The sequence below is a fragment of the Coenobita brevimanus genome, chromosome 57, assembly GCF_032717465.1.
Source record: "Coenobita brevimanus isolate Jiangsu-jjx chromosome 57, ASM3271746v2, whole genome shotgun sequence".
NCBI classification, from domain to species: domain Eukaryota; kingdom Metazoa; phylum Arthropoda; class Malacostraca; order Decapoda; family Coenobitidae; genus Coenobita; species Coenobita brevimanus.
The window spans coordinates 19,741,190-19,759,685 of record NC_137010.1 but is presented as its reverse complement, the minus strand read 5'-3'; the positions used below and the strand labels follow the sequence as shown (position 1 = coordinate 19,759,685).

The 18,496-nt window shown below is 42.1% G+C and overlaps 1 protein-coding gene across 1 annotated transcript in view; it reads left to right on the top strand.

The window, feature by feature from the left end:
• LOC145402111 (1-phosphatidylinositol 4,5-bisphosphate phosphodiesterase delta-4-like) overlaps positions 1–18,496 on the top strand; it is a 218,529-nt gene that overhangs the window by 190,461 nt on the left and 9,572 nt on the right. The window contains exons 13-16 of the mRNA XM_080274229.1: positions 10,483–10,576; positions 15,688–15,867; positions 16,053–16,194; positions 17,962–18,116. Coding sequence (XP_080130355.1) covers positions 10,483–10,576; positions 15,688–15,867; positions 16,053–16,194; positions 17,962–18,116 — 571 coding nt within the window. The remainder of the gene's footprint in view (positions 1–10,482; positions 10,577–15,687; positions 15,868–16,052; positions 16,195–17,961; positions 18,117–18,496) is intronic.

Genomic DNA, 18,496 nt, shown 5'->3' with positions numbered 1-18,496 from the left:
TATCGTATCTCGGGGTCTGCCTGTACTCCCAATCCACCTATCTCTCTCTCTCCTGTAGCACATCAATTGCCCTTGAGTAGAAGGTCAGCAGATTAGAAACACATGACCTCCCAGTCTTGAATCCAAACTGACTTCCTGTCAGCATGTCCGTCTCCTCCAGATATTTATTTACTTAGTTGTATGTACCTATTTGTGACTCTATCAGATATGTTTATGTGAAACTGCAGAATGTGGTTTGTGGTAGGTGGGGGCGCTCACCATCCAGTCACTCAATGTAGTGCTGCTCTCGGGTGTCTGCCCTGTCCTCTCCTCCATCCTTCTTTCCTTTCATCTTCTTCTATCTTTCTTTCATTCATTCCTCATCCTTCTGCCTACGGGTGACTTTACACTCCCTCTTCTGGCTTTCATTCCTTCATTCTTTCCTCTTCCTTCCGCCTGTGGGTGACTCTACACTGAGTGACAAGCCAAATTGTTTCCTGTACACCAGGAAACCATTTACTACGCTGGGTGGTAACCATATAACCAAATTTTGGCTCCTGGTGGTTTAGTGGGTAATTATTGTGCTCCAATCGGATCGAGCCGGTGAAGGTTTATATCCAAGGGGTGGTTGGGGTTTATTGCTCACGTAATGCCACTCGGGGATGAGTGAGGTTGGTCACTCTCGTCTTAAATGTCAGGAGCAACTGCCTAACCCCGGGCTCATACGCTCCTTATGGGGCAACGTAGGATTGGATGATGGATGGATGGATGCAGAATGTGGTGAATGTTTTTGGCATATCAGATAGAGCCAGGATTTCTGGGGCTTGAGTGATGAGCGAAAGGAAGCGTGGCCCATTAGATTGGGCAGATTTGGGCTGTCTGGATGTTGCTACTCCTCACCGTACCAAAGGGTGGGAAAGGAGGTTTGGATAATAATGATGATGATGATGCGATATACAGGTACATGTATACATTGATATACGATACCCTTAGATGTGATACCCTGGCTTAACGATGGGGATAGAAATACCACCATACCCTGCCTAACGATGGCCAGACCTCAGTTTAACGATGGATTTTTTTTTTTTTTTTTTTTTTTTTTTTAAATACTGATTTTGATGGTATTTTAAACTAAAATTGTGTGTTTAGGTTGATTTATAAACTGTTTTTAGACTTAGATTAATGTGTTTTAGCCATAGGTGGGGTGAACATTGTCATTTTGGGGTACAGTTTACTAAACTTGATTTTTTCGAGACTTATGGATGATGTTTTTCAGATTTTATTTGTTGGTTTTAGTGAGTTATTTATGGGTGTTAGGCTTAGGTTAGCTTCTTTTATCGCTGTTAGGCCATTTAGATTGCCTTTTAACTTGTTTTTGGGTTCATTTGAGTGAGTAAAGGACTTGGTTGGGGGGGGAAACAAAGACTGAAAAATGCATCCCATTACTTTACATGTTAAATCTACCCTGATATATGATACCTTGCCTAACGATGGGTTTTTACCTAACCAATTGCATAGTTAAACCAGGGTATACCTGTACAGGAAATAAGCCACACTCGAGGGGTCCCGTCTCAGTGTCTCAACCAGTCAAACTTTGCCTTAAACTCAACTAAGTTTTTGGACTGGACAATCTCTTTGTCCAGGCTATTCCACAGGTCAGTGCATCTATGTGGAAAACTTTATTTCTTGATATCCTTCAAGCAACTTGTGTTTTTCAATTTCTTTCCATGTCCTCCTGTTGCTCTCCCATCCCATACAAATAGGTCTTCTGTCAATTTTGTGTACTCCCATCATGACCCTGGACACTGCAATCATGTCACCCCTCTCTCTTCTTTCTTCTAAGGAAGGCAGATCCAGCTTTTCTAGTCTTTCCTTGTATGATAAATCTGCCAGACTATGGACCATCTTGGTTGCTGTTCTTTGTGTTCTCTTGATCTTGTTTATATCTTTCTTTTTATGGTGAGGAATTGGAAAATGTGAGTACGTTTAAGTACTTGGGTAGTGTGATGAGTAAGGATGGAGGTTTGGATTATGAAGTGCTTGAAAGGGTACAGCAGGGAAGAAAGGTTGCTGGTTCCTTGAAAGCAGTGATAAGAAACAGGGAAGTGAGCATGGAAGTGAAAAAGTTACTTCATGACAGTATTGTGATATCAACTCTAACGTATGGGAGAGAAGCTTGGATGTTGTTGGAAGGACACAAGTCAAGAGTGAGAGCAGTGGAAATGAGTTATTTAAGAGGAGCCTGTGGAGTCATATGGAGAGACAGGCTGACGAATGAGGATATAAAGGAGCGTTGTGGTGTGGATGTGGATGTGGATGTGATAGGAAGCGTTATGAGGAACACACTGAGGTGGTTTGGCCATGTGGAGAGGATGGAGGGTGAAAGACTGACGAAGAGAGTGTATGTGAGTGAGGTGGAGGGGGGAAGAGGGAGGGGGAGGCCGAGGATGAGATGGAGGGATGGGGTGGAGAGGTATATGAGAGAGGGGGGGTGTGAGTTGGGAGCAGGGCAGTGAAATGGTGGGGGACAGTGTGACATGGAGGCGATTTGTTTGTGGCCACCCCAAACAGGATTGAGGCGTCTGGCAATAGATAGATAGTTAGATTATGTGGGGACTACATCACTGCTGCATATTCCAGCCTGGTGCGGATTATAGCTACTGTCAGTTTTTTCATTATCTCCTCATCTGTGTAATGAAATGCCACTTTTATGTGTGTCAAGAGCTTATATGTGTCTCTGACAATCTTGTTCATGTGTTTTTGGGTGACAAATTATCCTGGACCAACACTCCCAGGTCCTTCTCTTCTCTTGTTTTTGTGATTGGTTCCTTTCCCATTGAATAATTCAGTGATGGCCTCTCAATACTTTTACCTATTTCCAATATTTTGCATTATTTTTTGCACTGAATTTCATTTCCCATACCCTGCTCCAGTCGTAAATCCTGTCCAGATCTTTGTGCAGCATTGTACAATCCTCTTCAACTTCTACTATCCTCAAGATCTTTGCATCATCTGCAAACAGACTTGCATAACTGGTCATGCAATCATCGTCAAAGGTTGCAGGAGGACAATCCCTGATGTTTGTGACATTGTTAGCCTATTGTATGGAACTTGCCAATGCATTTTGTCTGGCAACCTTGACATGAGACAAATTGCCACTAAGTTTGTCCTGAGGCTCCTGACTGATGAGCAAAAGCAGCTTCACATGGAGGTCTGCACTGAGCTCAAGGAAATGGCCAGAAATGACCCTAACTTCCTCTCAGTTGTCATTACCGGTGATGAAAGCTGGGTTTACAGGTACGACCCGGAAACCAAACACCAGACATTGCAGTGGAAGAGCCCAGCTTCGCCCTGACCAAAGAAGGAATTCAGTGCTCTTCACTTTCATTGACATGGAGGGCATTGTTCATAAGGAATTTGTTCCTCAAGGACAGACTGTCAGTGCAGAGTTCTGCTCCGACATTTTGAGATGGCTTCAGGAGGAAGTGGGGCAAAAATGTCCAGACATGTGACGCACAAACAAATGGGTACTTCACCATGACAATGTGCCTGTGCTCACAGCTGTTGTTGTTCAGCAGTTTTTGGCATAAAAAAACATGCCGGTTGTCCCCCTCCCCTCATATTCACCAGATTTGGCCCCCTGTGATTTTTTCCTCTTTCCAAAAATGAAAATCCAGCTGAAAGGACTAGGATTTGACACCATTGAGGAGATCCAGGAGGAATTGCAGAAGGTCCTCAGCAAGCTGATGCTCAAGGACTTCCAGAACACGTTCCGATCGTGGGAGAAGCATTAGGATCGATGTCTGCATACCCAAGGAGACAGCTTTGAAGGTGACGGTGGTGATTAGGACTTGATGTAAGTTTTTTCCTTCTTTAGTCAAATTATGGGAACTTTTGGGTAGCACCTTCTATATGAATATGTGAAGATGAAATAGTATAATAAGCTAAATAAGTCATTAAGGGAGAGATGCTTGAGAGTCTCCTTATTGCATGAGAATGCAGTACAGTGTTATTTTTTTTCCCTCAAGAGTTCAGTAGTCTTGGTAGCACCTGCTCCTTACTTTATTTTGCATATTACACCTTCATATTCTGTTGTATGTTATGTATGTCTTTTTAGTAAGGCTATTGTTTACACAAATTGCATACATTATGAAAAAAATAATGTGCAATATGCAGAGCTAAATGGTAGATGCTAGGAATGATTCTGTGCAGAAGAGTATAATTGTAGGTTTCTGGCAGTAGCCTCTGTATATGAGAGGGTACAGTATGCAAAGGATAGTGCAGAGATTGAAACTGCAAAGAATGAAATAGTAACAGGGGGGAAAATAGGGCAGCACCAGATTACTTACAGATTTTTCCTGCCTTGATGGCCTTGTGTCTGTACACAGGTTTTAACCCGCCCCATCCCGACCACTTTTTCACCACTGGTACCCCCCAATCCCGACCATTTTTGAACCCAAATTTTTTTTGCTAAAACTTTCGCTTTTGGTCAGAAACAATGGTCAGTCACCAAGAAAGTGTTCACCGGGGTCCATAAGTGGCCTAAACAGGTATACCTTCGTTACACCTGGTGCCGTGTTCTCTGTAGGTGGTCTGAGCCTCTCACGTTTTCTATGGTATTATAAGTCTGGAAAACCAATGAAAGTAAGTAGATATGTATATATTACAAACAATAAAAACATGTGATACAAGAGTAAATTGGATTTTATACAAAAATAGAGGTGAAATAAGCATTGTACCATTGGGCGAACCGAGCGAAATCGGCCAAACTGTTCACGATGAATCACTAACATTGCTGAATCATGATACATATCATTTTTTCTACTTACATAATACATCTCCAATAACAGTATACCATTTTACATTTTATTGAACTGTTTTTACGTATTCACAGGCCTTTCGATAACATTTAGCGTAATGTTAGTGCTTATTTACGTAGTGAGTTAACTCGCTGTGACTGTTGTTTCAACTCGTATTGTGTTTTTTCAACTTACATAATACTTTCCTAATACCATTATACACTTTTCCACTTTAGAGAACTGTTTTGAGATAGTTTCAGGCCTTATGATAATATTTAGCGTAATAATAGCGCATAATAACACAGAGGGTGAAGTCGCTATGACTATTATTTCAACTGAGTACGTTTAAGTACTTGGGTAGTGTGATGAGTAAGGATGGAGGTTTGGAGGGTGAAGTGCTTGAAAGGGTACAGCAGGGAAGAAAGGTTGCTGGTTCTTTGAAAGCAGTGATAAGAAACAGGGAAGTGAGCATGGAAGTGAAAAAGTTACTACATGACAGTATTGTGATACCAACTCTAACGTACGGAAGTGAAGCTTGGACATTGTTGGAAGGACACAAGTCAAGAGTGAGAGCAGTGGAAATGAGTTATTTAAGAGGAGCCTGTGGAGTCATATGGAGAGACAGGCTGACGAATGAAGATATAAAGGAGCGTTGTGGTGTGGATGTGGATGTGATAGGAAGCGTTATGAGAAACACACTGAGGTGGTTTGGCCATGTGGAGAGGATGGAGGGTGAAAGACTGATGAAGAGAGTGTATGTGAGTGAGGTGGAGGGGGGAAGAGGGAGGGGGAGGCCGAGGATGAGATGGAGGGATGGGGTGGAGAGGTATATGAGAGAGGGGGGGTGTGAGTTGGGAGCAGGGGAGTGAAATGGCGGGGGACAGGGCGACTTGGAGGCAATTTGTTTGTGGCCACCCCAAACGGGATTGAGGCGTCTGGCAATAGATAGATAGATAGACAACCTTTTTTTGTACTTGTATAATACTTCTCCACTAACATTACACATGTTTCCACTTGATATAATTGCTATCACATAATTGGAGACCTTACTATTCTACTGAGCATCATATTATCGCATATTTCACAGTGAGTGTTATCGTGATATCATTTGTTTAATCTTACACTAGTATTCAACTTATAAATTACTTTCCTACTAACATTACACCCTTTTCCACTTTATATCATTCCTATCACATACTTACAGACCAGAATGTTCTACTGAGCGTAATATTTTCGCAGATTTACACAGTGGGTGTACTTGTGACATCAATTGTTACAACTTATACGTTACTTTCCTGCTAACATTACACCCGTTTCCACTTTATATTCTTGCTATCACATATTTACTGACCAGAGTGTAATACTGAGCGTCATATTTTCGCAGATTTACACAGTGGGTGTAGTTTTGATATCACTTCTTTCAACTTACACTGTTTCTTAACTTATACATTACTTTCCTGCAAACATTACACCCGTTTCAACTTTATATAAGACTTAGCACATACTGACTGGCCTTACCATTATACTGAGCATCATATTGCCATCCCACACAGTTTCAGTAGTGTAGGAGGTTATGGTACTCTCTGAAACAGGGATGAAGGCACAACGCAACATTGCACTCTGCACACGCGTACCTTGTGTCTTTTCTCTGAGTGGCTGGTCTGACTGTCGAGTGCTTGCATACATGGCAGCGGCGCTGGGGTTTACGATGGTTTGGTTGGGAAGGGATTGTGCTAGGGTAGTGGCGTCCTGCGAGGCGTAGGGGAGTCTGGGCAGCCATGGGGGTGCGTGTGCGGTGTGTGGGCCTGTCCTGGGCATGCCTGGCGATTATTTCACATGCCAGCTCCCTCACAAACCCCTCAAAGGTCTCTGATATTCCCGTTGTCATGGCGTGCAGGTAGCGTGCGTTCAGGACCGTGATGTCGAGCAAGTGGAAAAAGAGCTTTTTGTACCACTTCATCGTGGTCCTGGCACAGTCAACACTGGAAATCATCGAGTCTGACTGATCCACTTGCCTCATGTTCAGATTATAGTCCAGTACAGACTCGGGTTTCCAGACATTGCGCCTCCTCTCGCTACGGTGATCAACGGAGTCTGTGCGGTGCATCAGGGGGCTGTGTACAGTCGATAGGAGGCAAACTTCCCTGTTGTGGTTCCACAGGGTGGCAAGGATGTTATTTGCCTGGAAGAAAACCACCTCGTTCTTGTCAAGTTTCCTCCCTATCTTGACCATATGGCAACGGTTTCTCTTGGCTGTACCACAGATTCCGGTGTCGTGTTGGTGGAGGAACCTAGTGAGAAGAGGGCTAGTGTACCAGTTGTCCAAGTACAACACATGACCACGATGAAGGTACTCCTCTATCATTGTCTTCACCACGGCCCCTGAGAGTCCTATACTACGATCTTCTGTTATATCTGTCTGTGCGCCCGTGTACAAGACTATGTCTTGCACATAACCAGTCTTACAGTCACACATAACAAAGATCTTGAACCCAAAACGGTGTCTCTTGCTGGGTATGTACTGGCGAAAGGAAATATTGCCTCTCCACAACACAAGACTCTCGTCTATGACGAGGTCTCTGTAAGGATAAAATGAGGAGCGGAACATTTCCCGTAAATGATCAAATACAAGCCTAATTCTCCTTATTTTATCAGTGTTAATAGCATTAGCTGGATCTTCTGCATCAAAAAAGTGGAGGCAGCCGAGAATCTGCTGAAATCTATTACGACTCATCACCTTTCCAAAGAAAGGTGTGATGGTCATTGGGTCAGTGGTCCAATATGCAGGTATTTGATTTTTTCTGACAACACCCATCAAGAGAACCAGAGCAAAAAATCAGAACATCTCAGAAATTGTCACAGGATATTCATATTGCTGGGAATGCCTGCTCGTTGTTCCCAGACGTTCACTTTCACGGCGCTGTGTTTGTGAAAATAGGTTTGTCTGTTCCACTATGCGCCCCACAAACGCCTCCCCAAAGAACAGGTGGAAGAAATCCACCCTAGTGGAACCCGCATGCACACCTGGAGCCGTGCAACCAGACCGCCACTCCTCAGTGAAAGGGTGAATGATGGGAGTAAAATTACTCCCATCTTCCCAGTTCCACGAGACACTACCGTCTCCAGCCTCGTCCCCATCGTCGCCTTCGTCAGGGTGGGGAGGTGAGGGTGGTGGGGGAGGTGGAGAGCGGCGCCCTTCATCACTTGCACTTCTCTTCCCTCTCCCTTTTCCTTTATCCTTTCCCTTCCCTTTCCTTCCTTTCCCCACATCCTGGGGCTGTGGGGAGGAAGTTTGGGAATATTGTGGGGCGAAAGATGTGCTGGGGAGTGGCTCCACCTCCTCTCCCCTAGGCCTACGTGCACCACGTGCTCGTGCTGCCTCCCTCACACCACTTCCCCTTTCACCCCGCACTCCCGCCACACCACTTTCTCTTTCACCCCGCGCTCCCGCCACACCACTTTCCCTTTCACCCCGCACTCCCGCCACACCACTTTCCCTTTCACCCTGCACTCCCACCACACCACTTTCGCCTTCCCCAGACAAAACACTAGGACCAGACATTATTTGCCTTCTCGCCCCACCTTCTGATCCTCGGGGTGAGATTTTTTCCTTCCCCAACCACGAGGCAACATCACATCCTAAGCCGCCGTCCTCGTCCTCGTCCTCGTCCTCATCAGAATCTCTCTCTAGGGGATGGAGAGAGGTCCGTGCAGGTGATTTGGGTGCAGGCTGGCCTTCCCTTGCCTTACGATATGTGACATACCGCTTTTTCCGGGGCGAAGGGACCTCCTCATAACTGCTTGTAATTTCCTCCTCAGGCTGCACGTAATCTCAATCCACCACATCATCATCAATTGGAGAATCACTATCTCCAGTGAAGGCATCCAGGGCGGATTGTATTTCGTCGTCTGAGAGACCTTTCCGTGCCATGTCTGACCTGGGCCACTGCTAACAGGTGAGTGACCGAGACAAGGGCGCGCGCGGGTCACGCGGGGTCTGGGACACTGCCCTCCTGGCGGCAGGTAGGGGAGGCTTGGGTAGGTGGGCAAATCGAAAATCTCGCGCGAATTTTGAAAATTGTGAAAATTATGGACCTTGCAATTGCAGCGCGTTAAAGTACGTCGACGGGATTGGCAGTGACTAAACGTGAGGATGTGGAAGAACGTCGACGGGACGCTGCGGGTTAAGCATTGTGCCAGTCTTGATTGACACAAAAACTACTAGTCATAGTAAATATTATTAAATACATGGAAGGCTTTGGATCTTGTACTGGTAAGTTTTGGTGCTGGGAGTTGCTTCTTTGACTATGTAAATATTTTATTACAGTTAAAGATGATTTTACTTCTGATGTTATGACCCAAAATCCTGCCTTCATATAATAAAAGGATAATGGTAAGTATCAGTAAATAGAACCTATATAAGGTGTAGGAAGCATTCACTCATCTTTAGTGCTGGAAGCAGAACAGAGGGAATAGATCTTTTGGCCTCTTGAACATTTACTCATGAGTGATAAATAATTTTATATGTTTATATCCAAGGGGTGGTTGGGGTTTATTGCTCACATAATGCCACTCAGGGATGAGTGAGGTTGGTCACTCTCATCTTGGGTTCGGGACCAACTGCCTGGCCCTGGGCTCCTGCGCTCCTCATGGGGCAACATAGGATTGGATAATGGATGGGTGGATGCAATATTACTATCCATAATTTAGCTTTCATGTATGGAAAGAGTTATGGTGAATACCAGTAAATAATTGGAGTAGTAGGAAACTTAAAAAAGATGTAAAGAAGTCTTTCCTCAACTGTGAATGTTAATCATCATCACGTCCTTATAAGCATCACAGTTGTAAATGCATTTTAGAAGCATAGATAGTTTTATTACTGACAACCATATTTCTCATGAATATAACTTTCTATAGTTAGAGGGTGATAATACAGAATGACATTTATAGGTCACAACAGCCATCTCACATATCATCCAAAATCGATAGTGGGCAAAAGTATAGGGTGGTTTGCAGCTTTTTTTTTTGATGACTTGGACTCATATTAATTAAGGTTTTATTACAGTGCCCAGAGAGGGCCAGTAATTGCAAATGTGTAAAAGGAAGGGTTGCATGTCTCACACATGTAGACATAGCAGTCCTAGTATATATAAACAGAGTATAGGCCAAGTGGGAAAATGATAAGTGGTTAGAGAAGCTGGCAGCTCTCTGAAAGGATGTGAGGAACAGCTTGATGAGTTTTAATTTTGTTAAAATAGACCGTACTGATCTTCCACAGGACCCACTAACGTTAATGAAACACCTCTACAAATACCATTACACCAGTCCACAATTAGACAACCCTAGCTTGTATTCAGTATGGACAGTGGGTATTAGCACTGAAGTGGTGGCACATGAATGAGTCTTGTTGGAGGACTTCTGTGCCTTAGGGAATGGACTACCAAGTCATTTCCCAGAGTGAAGTACTTAAAGAAAAACTTCGTATGTGAATAACAGAAGATATTGATTTTATATCTAGATTTCCCATAATGGGGTTGGTGTATGGATTTAGAGTGCCAGCTTGGATGAATATTGTGTGCCACGGGTAGCATCATATCAAATAACTTAAGAGACGTCTTTTGTTAGGAACTTCTGTTATGTGGAACTGGGGTTCTTACACCTAACTAAGGATAATGTAGGACCATACATGATTGTTGTTTTCCAGAGGCCACACAAGCCATTGGCCCCAGAGCTGGCCGAGGTGGTGAACGTTTGTGAGGGGAAGAAGTTCTTGACATTCCAAGATGCATATGAAACCTGTGAGTATCCCATATTTTCTTCTCAGACTCTGGAGAAGTGAAAGTACAGTAAATCCTCACCGTATCAGACTTTCTCAGACACCTGAAAACTACTTAACATTATTTTCTTTTATCAAAGTAAGTCAGATATTTGAGGGAAAAAGAAAGGAATACTACTTTTGATAAATTTGTTCAAATTCTCTTTATTTGAATTTGTATAACATAGGTGCACCAGACTTTTACCACATATAGTGGACTGCAGTTTGGTACATTATTACCTCCACCAGTGAAGTTGGAGGAAGTTATGTATTCACCTATGCATGTCTGTTTGTTTGTTGATGTGATATCTCCAAAAGTTCTCAATGAAATTTTGTGGAAGAGTGGGCCCTGGGCCGAGAAAGAATTTATTAATGGTTGGGGTGGATCTGGATCCGGAGTATCCTGCACAATATCTCCAAAAATTCTCAATTAATTTGAAATTTTGTGGAAGGGTGGGTCATGGGCCAAGAATTGACGAAATTTTAGGGCGGATCCAGATCCTATGTATCCCGCACAATATCTCCAAAAGTTCTCAATGAATTTCAGTAAAATTTTGTGGAAGATTGGGCAGTGAGTCATGGAACAATTGATTAAATTGGGGGACGGATCCAGAGCCTATGTATTCCTCGCAGTATCTCCAGGGATTCAAATCTGGACGTTTTTTAATGGCGATAGCGTTGGCAGAGGCATGCACCCTCTGAGTGCTTTCTAATAATTTTACTGTATTCAGGTAAATTCGAACATAGTGAAAACACTATAAAACAGAAATTTCTCCTAAGTTGGTCTGATAATAGGGAGACATTACCATACCATATCCTGAGTAACTGTATGTCCAAACTTTGGGATCCATGTGTGTTTATTCAGTCCTGACATTTAAGATGAGAGTAATGAGTCATTTGCCACTGAGTGGCATTATGTGGCAGTGAACTCCAGCCATCCTAAGATGTATTTTCTTACATACAGTATAGGCCACACCTGATTGGAGTGCCTAAACCCACAAGAATACCCTGTACTAGGTTTCTATTTTGTCATCAGGTTACCATTCAGTGTGGTAAACCATTTTGCCTGTCACTTTGTGCATAATCACATGAAGGCAGCAGTACATAATTTGAGTGGATTGTGGGGATGTTATCAGAGTGTCGGTAGACATTCACTGTAGGGATGGCACTGATGCACCCATAAGCCTTAATAAAAAGAACAGATCCTAGTTTTCGATGAACTGGTACGTGATGAATTGCTTATATGGCTACTTAAAGGTTAGGACCTTTTATCAACATACATGTACAACTGCGTTTTCACTTGTATGATTATTATGACCCTGTTCGAAACCTCAGTGGCTGATGTCTGATTGCTATTTGTGCATATACAATCACCAAAATGCAAGGCAACAGTCATTTCTTTGTTCCAAGATGTCCTTTCACCTCGGTCATCAATATAGGGTGGTATTAGAGTTCAAGTTACCTGCTTAGTCGTGGTGAAATTTAATTTTTGAAATTATTTTTTATATTAAGCATCAAATGAAGTACTTTGAAATGAAATAGCTGCCAGTTTAGGAGAGTTGGAAACATGTTTTTAGACTTTGTTGGATGGATGACCCTTGGTCAAAAATGTATCCCCATTGAACCCATGTTATAATTCACACGTTATACGAAAAATTGTTATGCAGTAGATTTTTTTCAAATGCATTCTTATCATAAAACGAGGTTGTGATGTGCAGTTCTTTGTAATATCCACACACAGAGGCATTAAACTTATCTAACTATCTTGCCTTAATCCTCATGCTTTTTTGTACCTAAAACTTCTCTCAAAGTAGGTAAGAGCATGATATTAATGTGCTAAAATGCACTGACACCCTCCCCCAAAGAGAGAGAGAGATTTCTCTTATTATTCTTTCTTGGATCTCTAGCTCTAAAATGGCAAAACTGATTGACTTGGATTTTTCCACAGAGAGATTTCATATTCCATTGGGTTGGAGGCATAGCAGATATTGCCCCAAAAAGTTCAAAGGCAGTTGGTCAGGAATAGGTTAACTTTTACATTTTTTCTGATTTAGGTGAAATTTAGTAGAAGGGGAGCAGAGTGAAGTGGCTGAGTTTTGAAAACAATCCTCAAAGTTTAAGGGCCCAGAACAATGTCAGACTTTCAGTTCTTTTATTAAGCATATATATATATATATATATATATATTTTTAATTGGTTAGAGTCATGTTAGAGATTAAATCATTTAATATTGAGAACAATAGGTCAGTCACAGCAAGGTCAGCATAAATACTAATGATCTGTTTGGACCAAATTTAGTGGAGGGGTTATTGGTCATGCAAGAATGAAGTACAGTAATCTCTCAATTATCTGACATAATAGAGTCATCGGTACATCTGGATATGGACAAAATCCAGAAGTGGAGCAATACCCTACCTACCTATACCCTGCCTATGCCTAACCTACATGTACAGTACCCTTCCAAATTGTGGCAATGTTCTTCAGTCTTTCAGTTATTCAGACATCAAAACACCCATGGGAATATCCAGTGTAATGCTAGACACTAAGAAAGCAATGCATAAACAATCAAAATGCAGAAATAAATAAATAAAGAAGGCAAAGGTTGCAAAAAGAATTCTAATAAAGTAGTGTGCTCTACAGTACTTACCACTCAGTGAACGGTGGACAGGTATCGTAACCTGCTAGCCTTCAGCTAGTGTACAGTCTAGTGGCTGACAGAATCTCTTAACAAAGGTCAGACTCCTCCTCCTCCTTATAATCATCATCATCATCATCATCATTGTTGCTGTCGTCTTTGTCGTCATCAAAGAGATAAAATAGTTAACCCTTTGGTGTTTATGGGTGCGTTGCAAATTCCATGCACTCGTTACTATTTGATGCAGGCTGCATCTGTGCACATTTCAACCATTCATTACCATTCGACGCCAGTTGCTTCGAACAAAATGGCCCCTGTTTTTTTGGTTATGGAATGATTTTGCGTCCATTTCTGGGTGAGAACAAATCACTACTTGCGTTCCCATATATCCCTTCGCCGCGCTCAACCGACCCTGCACCCAGTGTCACCCCACTGCCCCAGTCAGTGTGGTACGAGCCTTGCTTGAGCATAATTTCCTTTCACGGTTCATAAAATCATCCCTAATTGACCTACAGTAATTCTTCATTCACCAAAATGTAGCCAAATAAATTCCCTGTAACTTTTTCTCAGTAACATGTACCATAAAAATTATAGTTGTATGAGAAAAAACTAAAAAAAAATTGCTGATGGGTTGCAGTCCATTACCTGTGCATGTCCAGAGAGGCTGGCTGGCTGCCCAACAAGTTTTTAAAATTCATAGGTCACCAGACCAGCGATGTTGAAAATTTTATGTTCAGATGCAGACGAAGAAATCCAATACTGCCATAATAGAGCCAAAGTCAAACATTCAGATATGAAGCATGTCTGGATACAGAATGTCTGGATAATCAAGTGATTACTGTATTTAAAGTTTGAGAGTAATCTCTAAAACATAGGGTCACAGAGCTAGGTCAAACATTTGGTCAGAGACCAGTTGCAGGGTGTGGGTGTTGTGCTCTCTCAGTGCTCCTTGTTAATATCTCCAGATTATTTTATTCAACCCATGAGAGACTCATCAAACAGGACTGAGTAGTCATAACCTTCATTAAACCCTTCAGTACTGTGACATGCTTCAGTGAAATAACTTGCAAAAACCATCAGAGATTTCTTGCACAGTGGCTTTGAAAAATCAGTAAAACAAGTATACAATACTTTGCATAAAATGTACGAAGATGTAGGGATGCCTTGGTGCCAAAAAGTATTGGAACAAGTTTGAGGCAATAAAATGGTACATTTCCATCCCTGTACTTTTTTTTCTTTCTTTCTAAGCCCTAGTACAGGTATGTTTCATTATAGTTTAGCACAAATGCACCCAAAAGTGTTATGATAATGGTGTAACTATTAAACAACCATGCAGTACACCAGAATTTGCCATTAAAAGGAGAAAAATGTAGGGATGGGATTACATTTTGTTTTATTGCACAGACCTTGTTTTGATGGTTTTTGGCACACTGTCATCCTTTATCGTCATACATTTTATTGATTTTTTTTTTTATATTTGTGACTTACTGACTATGCTGTATATAAAGCATGCTTATACTGGTGGGCAGGTGAAGTGCTCCTCTTCATATAGTTAATGTGAACTGCCATCCTGTGAGGGTGGGATTTAATTTTCTTTAAAATGTCTTTGATTTGTAATGTTTCTTTTGTAATGTTTCATTAGATAACATAAAGCATCATTGGAATACAGTGTTGTGGGACCAAAATAAAGGGACTCTGTGTAGTACATTAAATTTTTTTTCTTTAGTTTTATTTATTTATATATGGTAAGAAAGAGAGAGGGAGAGTGAAGTAACCAGAGGCTTAAGGCCTGCAAAAGTTTTCCTTTGTTAAAGAATGTAAAATTTTATATATCATCATCATCATTGTCATCATCATCATCGCCAGTCATCACAGTCATCCAGTCCTATTTTACCTCATACAAACAGGAGTGTAGGGTCTTGGGTGCTGTGCTGCTCAGTCCCAGCATGTAAGGTAACAATGTTTAGCTTCACTTGCCCAAGTGACATTATGTGTGGGGGGGGGGGAGACATCTCTCTAATGGAACTCTCACAGGCATCATCTGGTTGGAGTGCCATAACTCAGGCATCATTTGGGTGTATGGTTACTGTACTACCCTTCATATTACTGTACAGTATATAGTTTCATGGGATGCAGAAGATAATTTGGCCTGTCACAGTATACAGTCACCTGGAAAGAGAGAGAGAGAGAGAGAGAGAGAGAGAGAGAATGTAACACTACATCGAGTGAGGGAATGATGGGCACCTCCACCACACATACAGATTATTTTTTTTATTTATATCACTTTTAGTGTTATTTTCTTCAGTTTTCATGCTTTCTCATTCCAAGTGTTTTTGATCCTGTATCATCTTATCCTCAGGTGAGAAAATAAGAAAGGTCAGGGTGGTGATAATGATGATGATGGTGAAGGTGGTCATGGTGATGACGATGGTAGTGATGATGATTTCTTCTTTTCACAGACAAGTGTGTCCACACCCCCTCCATAGGCGAAACGAAGGCCAAGGGATTGTTTGAGAGCAACCCGGATGACTTCCTCAAGTTCACTGAGCGCAATGTGACCAAAGTATATCCCCTTGGCACTCGCACTGGGTCGTCCAACCTCAAGCCTTACCCCTTCTGGAGTGTTGGATGTCAGATTGGTCAGTCTAGAGTTTTATTTGTCACCGTTGCTTGATGATTTTATTCAGCTTAGGAGAGAGACAAAACTGGGGGGTTGATGTAGCCATCATTAGTCCTCTTATCAATAGAAGTCATTCCTAACTTGAATAAAATAATGTTTTATTAGATTGAAGATGTTAGTATTTACCTTTCCTCTTGCCCTCAGTTGCTCTTAACATGCAGACAGAAGACAAGGCAAACTTTTACAATGATGCGCTGTTTAGGACGAACGGCAGCTGTGGATATGTTCTTAAGCCTCGGATCTTGTTGCGTGAAGAGCCCTATAGCCCCACTGAGTTGACTGACAGGTGAGAATGACAGATATGTTCTTTAATCACAAACTGTATCCTTTTGTGTGAAAAATCCTATCCCCACAGAGAGAGGGAGAGAGACAAGGAGATGCAGAATCCACTGATGCTGTTGTATGAGGAACCCACTGAGTAGAGAGAGAGAGAGAGATGCAGAAGCCACTGATCCCTTTGCATGAAGAAGCCACTGAGTTGAGAGAGAGAAAGAGATTGAGATAGTTCTCAAGCCACTGCTTCTGTGGTGTGAGAAACCTCATAGCCCCATTGACAGGAGAGAGAGAGAGATTGATTGATTGATTTTCAAACTTTCATTCTTGTTGCATATGGAACCCTGTAACTGCAGTGAGGGTATGTTCCCAATCCATGGAACTTGTTGCATGAAAAGTCTTCTTACCTTATAGATTTGAGTGACAGGTGTGAGAAAGAGAGGAGAAACTGTGTAAGAGAAAATGATGGAGTATTTGAATAAAGTAAGTGTGTGTGGTAGATTTAAAAATTGACTAAGGAAGAGAAGTACTGTTGTATATATGAGAAGTGTGTAAAATGTTAAATCATGGAAGTAGATACAGATCTCATAGACATTACTTGCACAGTTTAAGATTCATTTTACAACACTTGGACAAATTACAAAACTAAACAGATTTACAGTTCTTTAGCTGATCAGTCGGAGAGTTTATTTATTGCATTCCCCCCCCCCCCCACTAAGAAATTTCGTTGCAAAGGAGTTATGAACAATCTCTCTTAACCTTTTCAGTACAAAACTTCAGCTCATGATCCATCCTAACCTTGCAGTTTTATTTTGCATCATCTCAGAAGGGAAAAAAGAAGAAGAAAAAAAAAAAATCTGCCCAGTACTACACAGTCTGCTTCAGTAACATCCCTCCTCCACTCACCAGTACCCTTCATAAGCATTTTTTTTTCTTTTTCCTTTATATATACCAAATGAACCTCTGCCATACATTCACCACTCAGAAACTGCCCTACCCAGTTTGATATGAATGCAACATAGCGGGGTAATTGCGTCAAGCTGGGGGTTGTTGTTGCTGATCAACCCCAGTCTGTTTGGCTGAGCAGACCCATCAACCACAGACAAACAACCACCACTGCAGTGCCATCCCATACAGTGAACTGATGTTCCTTTGCAGTTGACAGCATCTCACCATAAGGCGTGTGGAAAAGTGTGGAGATTTGTTTCCTGGGTGGATGCTTCATGTATGTCTCTCTGCTCATTTAACAGAGTCACCATAGTAATCTCCACATCTCCCAGTTGTTCGGTTATATGGTCACCACTTAGTGTTGTAAGTGATTTCCTGGGTTACAAGAAATCATTAGACTTGTCACTTATCGTAAAGCCACCTGAAGTGGAAAGAAGAGTAATAAAAAGTGACAGGAAGGTAAGGGAAAAGTAGGAAGAGAGGAGGGTTGATGCAGACATAGAATGATAGAGGTGAAGGCAGCACTACATCCAGTATGTGGATGATGGCCACCACCACCTGCCACTGCCCCTTGTAGTGATGACATAAAACACTTGAGCACATAATAAAATCAGACACATATGTGCATCTTTCCAGATACAGTACACAAAGACCCTGAAGTAACTGTTCTTAGCACATAAGTTATCAAGCTTCTGTGACTCATTTGGCTGAATAAAATTGTCTGGGATTAACTGGGGTACAATTCTAGCATTACTTCTACAGTACAGTAATAGAGATATTATAATCCCAGTTGGTTCTTGAAGGATGATGTTCTTTTTCTGATTTTCCGCAGATACACAAAGGTTCTACGAGTAACGATCCTTAGTGGTCAGCATCTACCCAATTCGGCCAAGAAGGGGGACATTGTTGACCCATATATTCAGGTGAAAGTTAGAGGTCATCCAGAGGACAAACAGAAGCAGCGCACTAAGGTTGTCAAGAATAATGGTTAGTTTGAGGGGTTGTGGTCAGGCGGACATTGTAGTGAGTAGTTGTGGTCTACTATATTGAATACAGTATTTTTCATTGGTCCGTGATGTATTCTGAGAGTCCAGTTTTCTAGTGCTGGGAAGGTGCGCAAACACTTGCGCAAAGCGCAATTGTGCACCATTGTGCTCCGGTGAATATCGTTTGCGCATTGCGCACCGCACGAGATCATGCGCAATATTGCGCTTTCGCACATGAAAAGGCCGGTGCGCAAGTGCAAATTTATTTGCGCTTGCACAACTAAATTTGTGCTTGCGCACCTGGCCTGCGCACTAATCCTGTGGCCTGCGCGCTGCGCAGTCCAAGAGACATGTGATCTTGTTAGCTTCCCGTATGCCTGG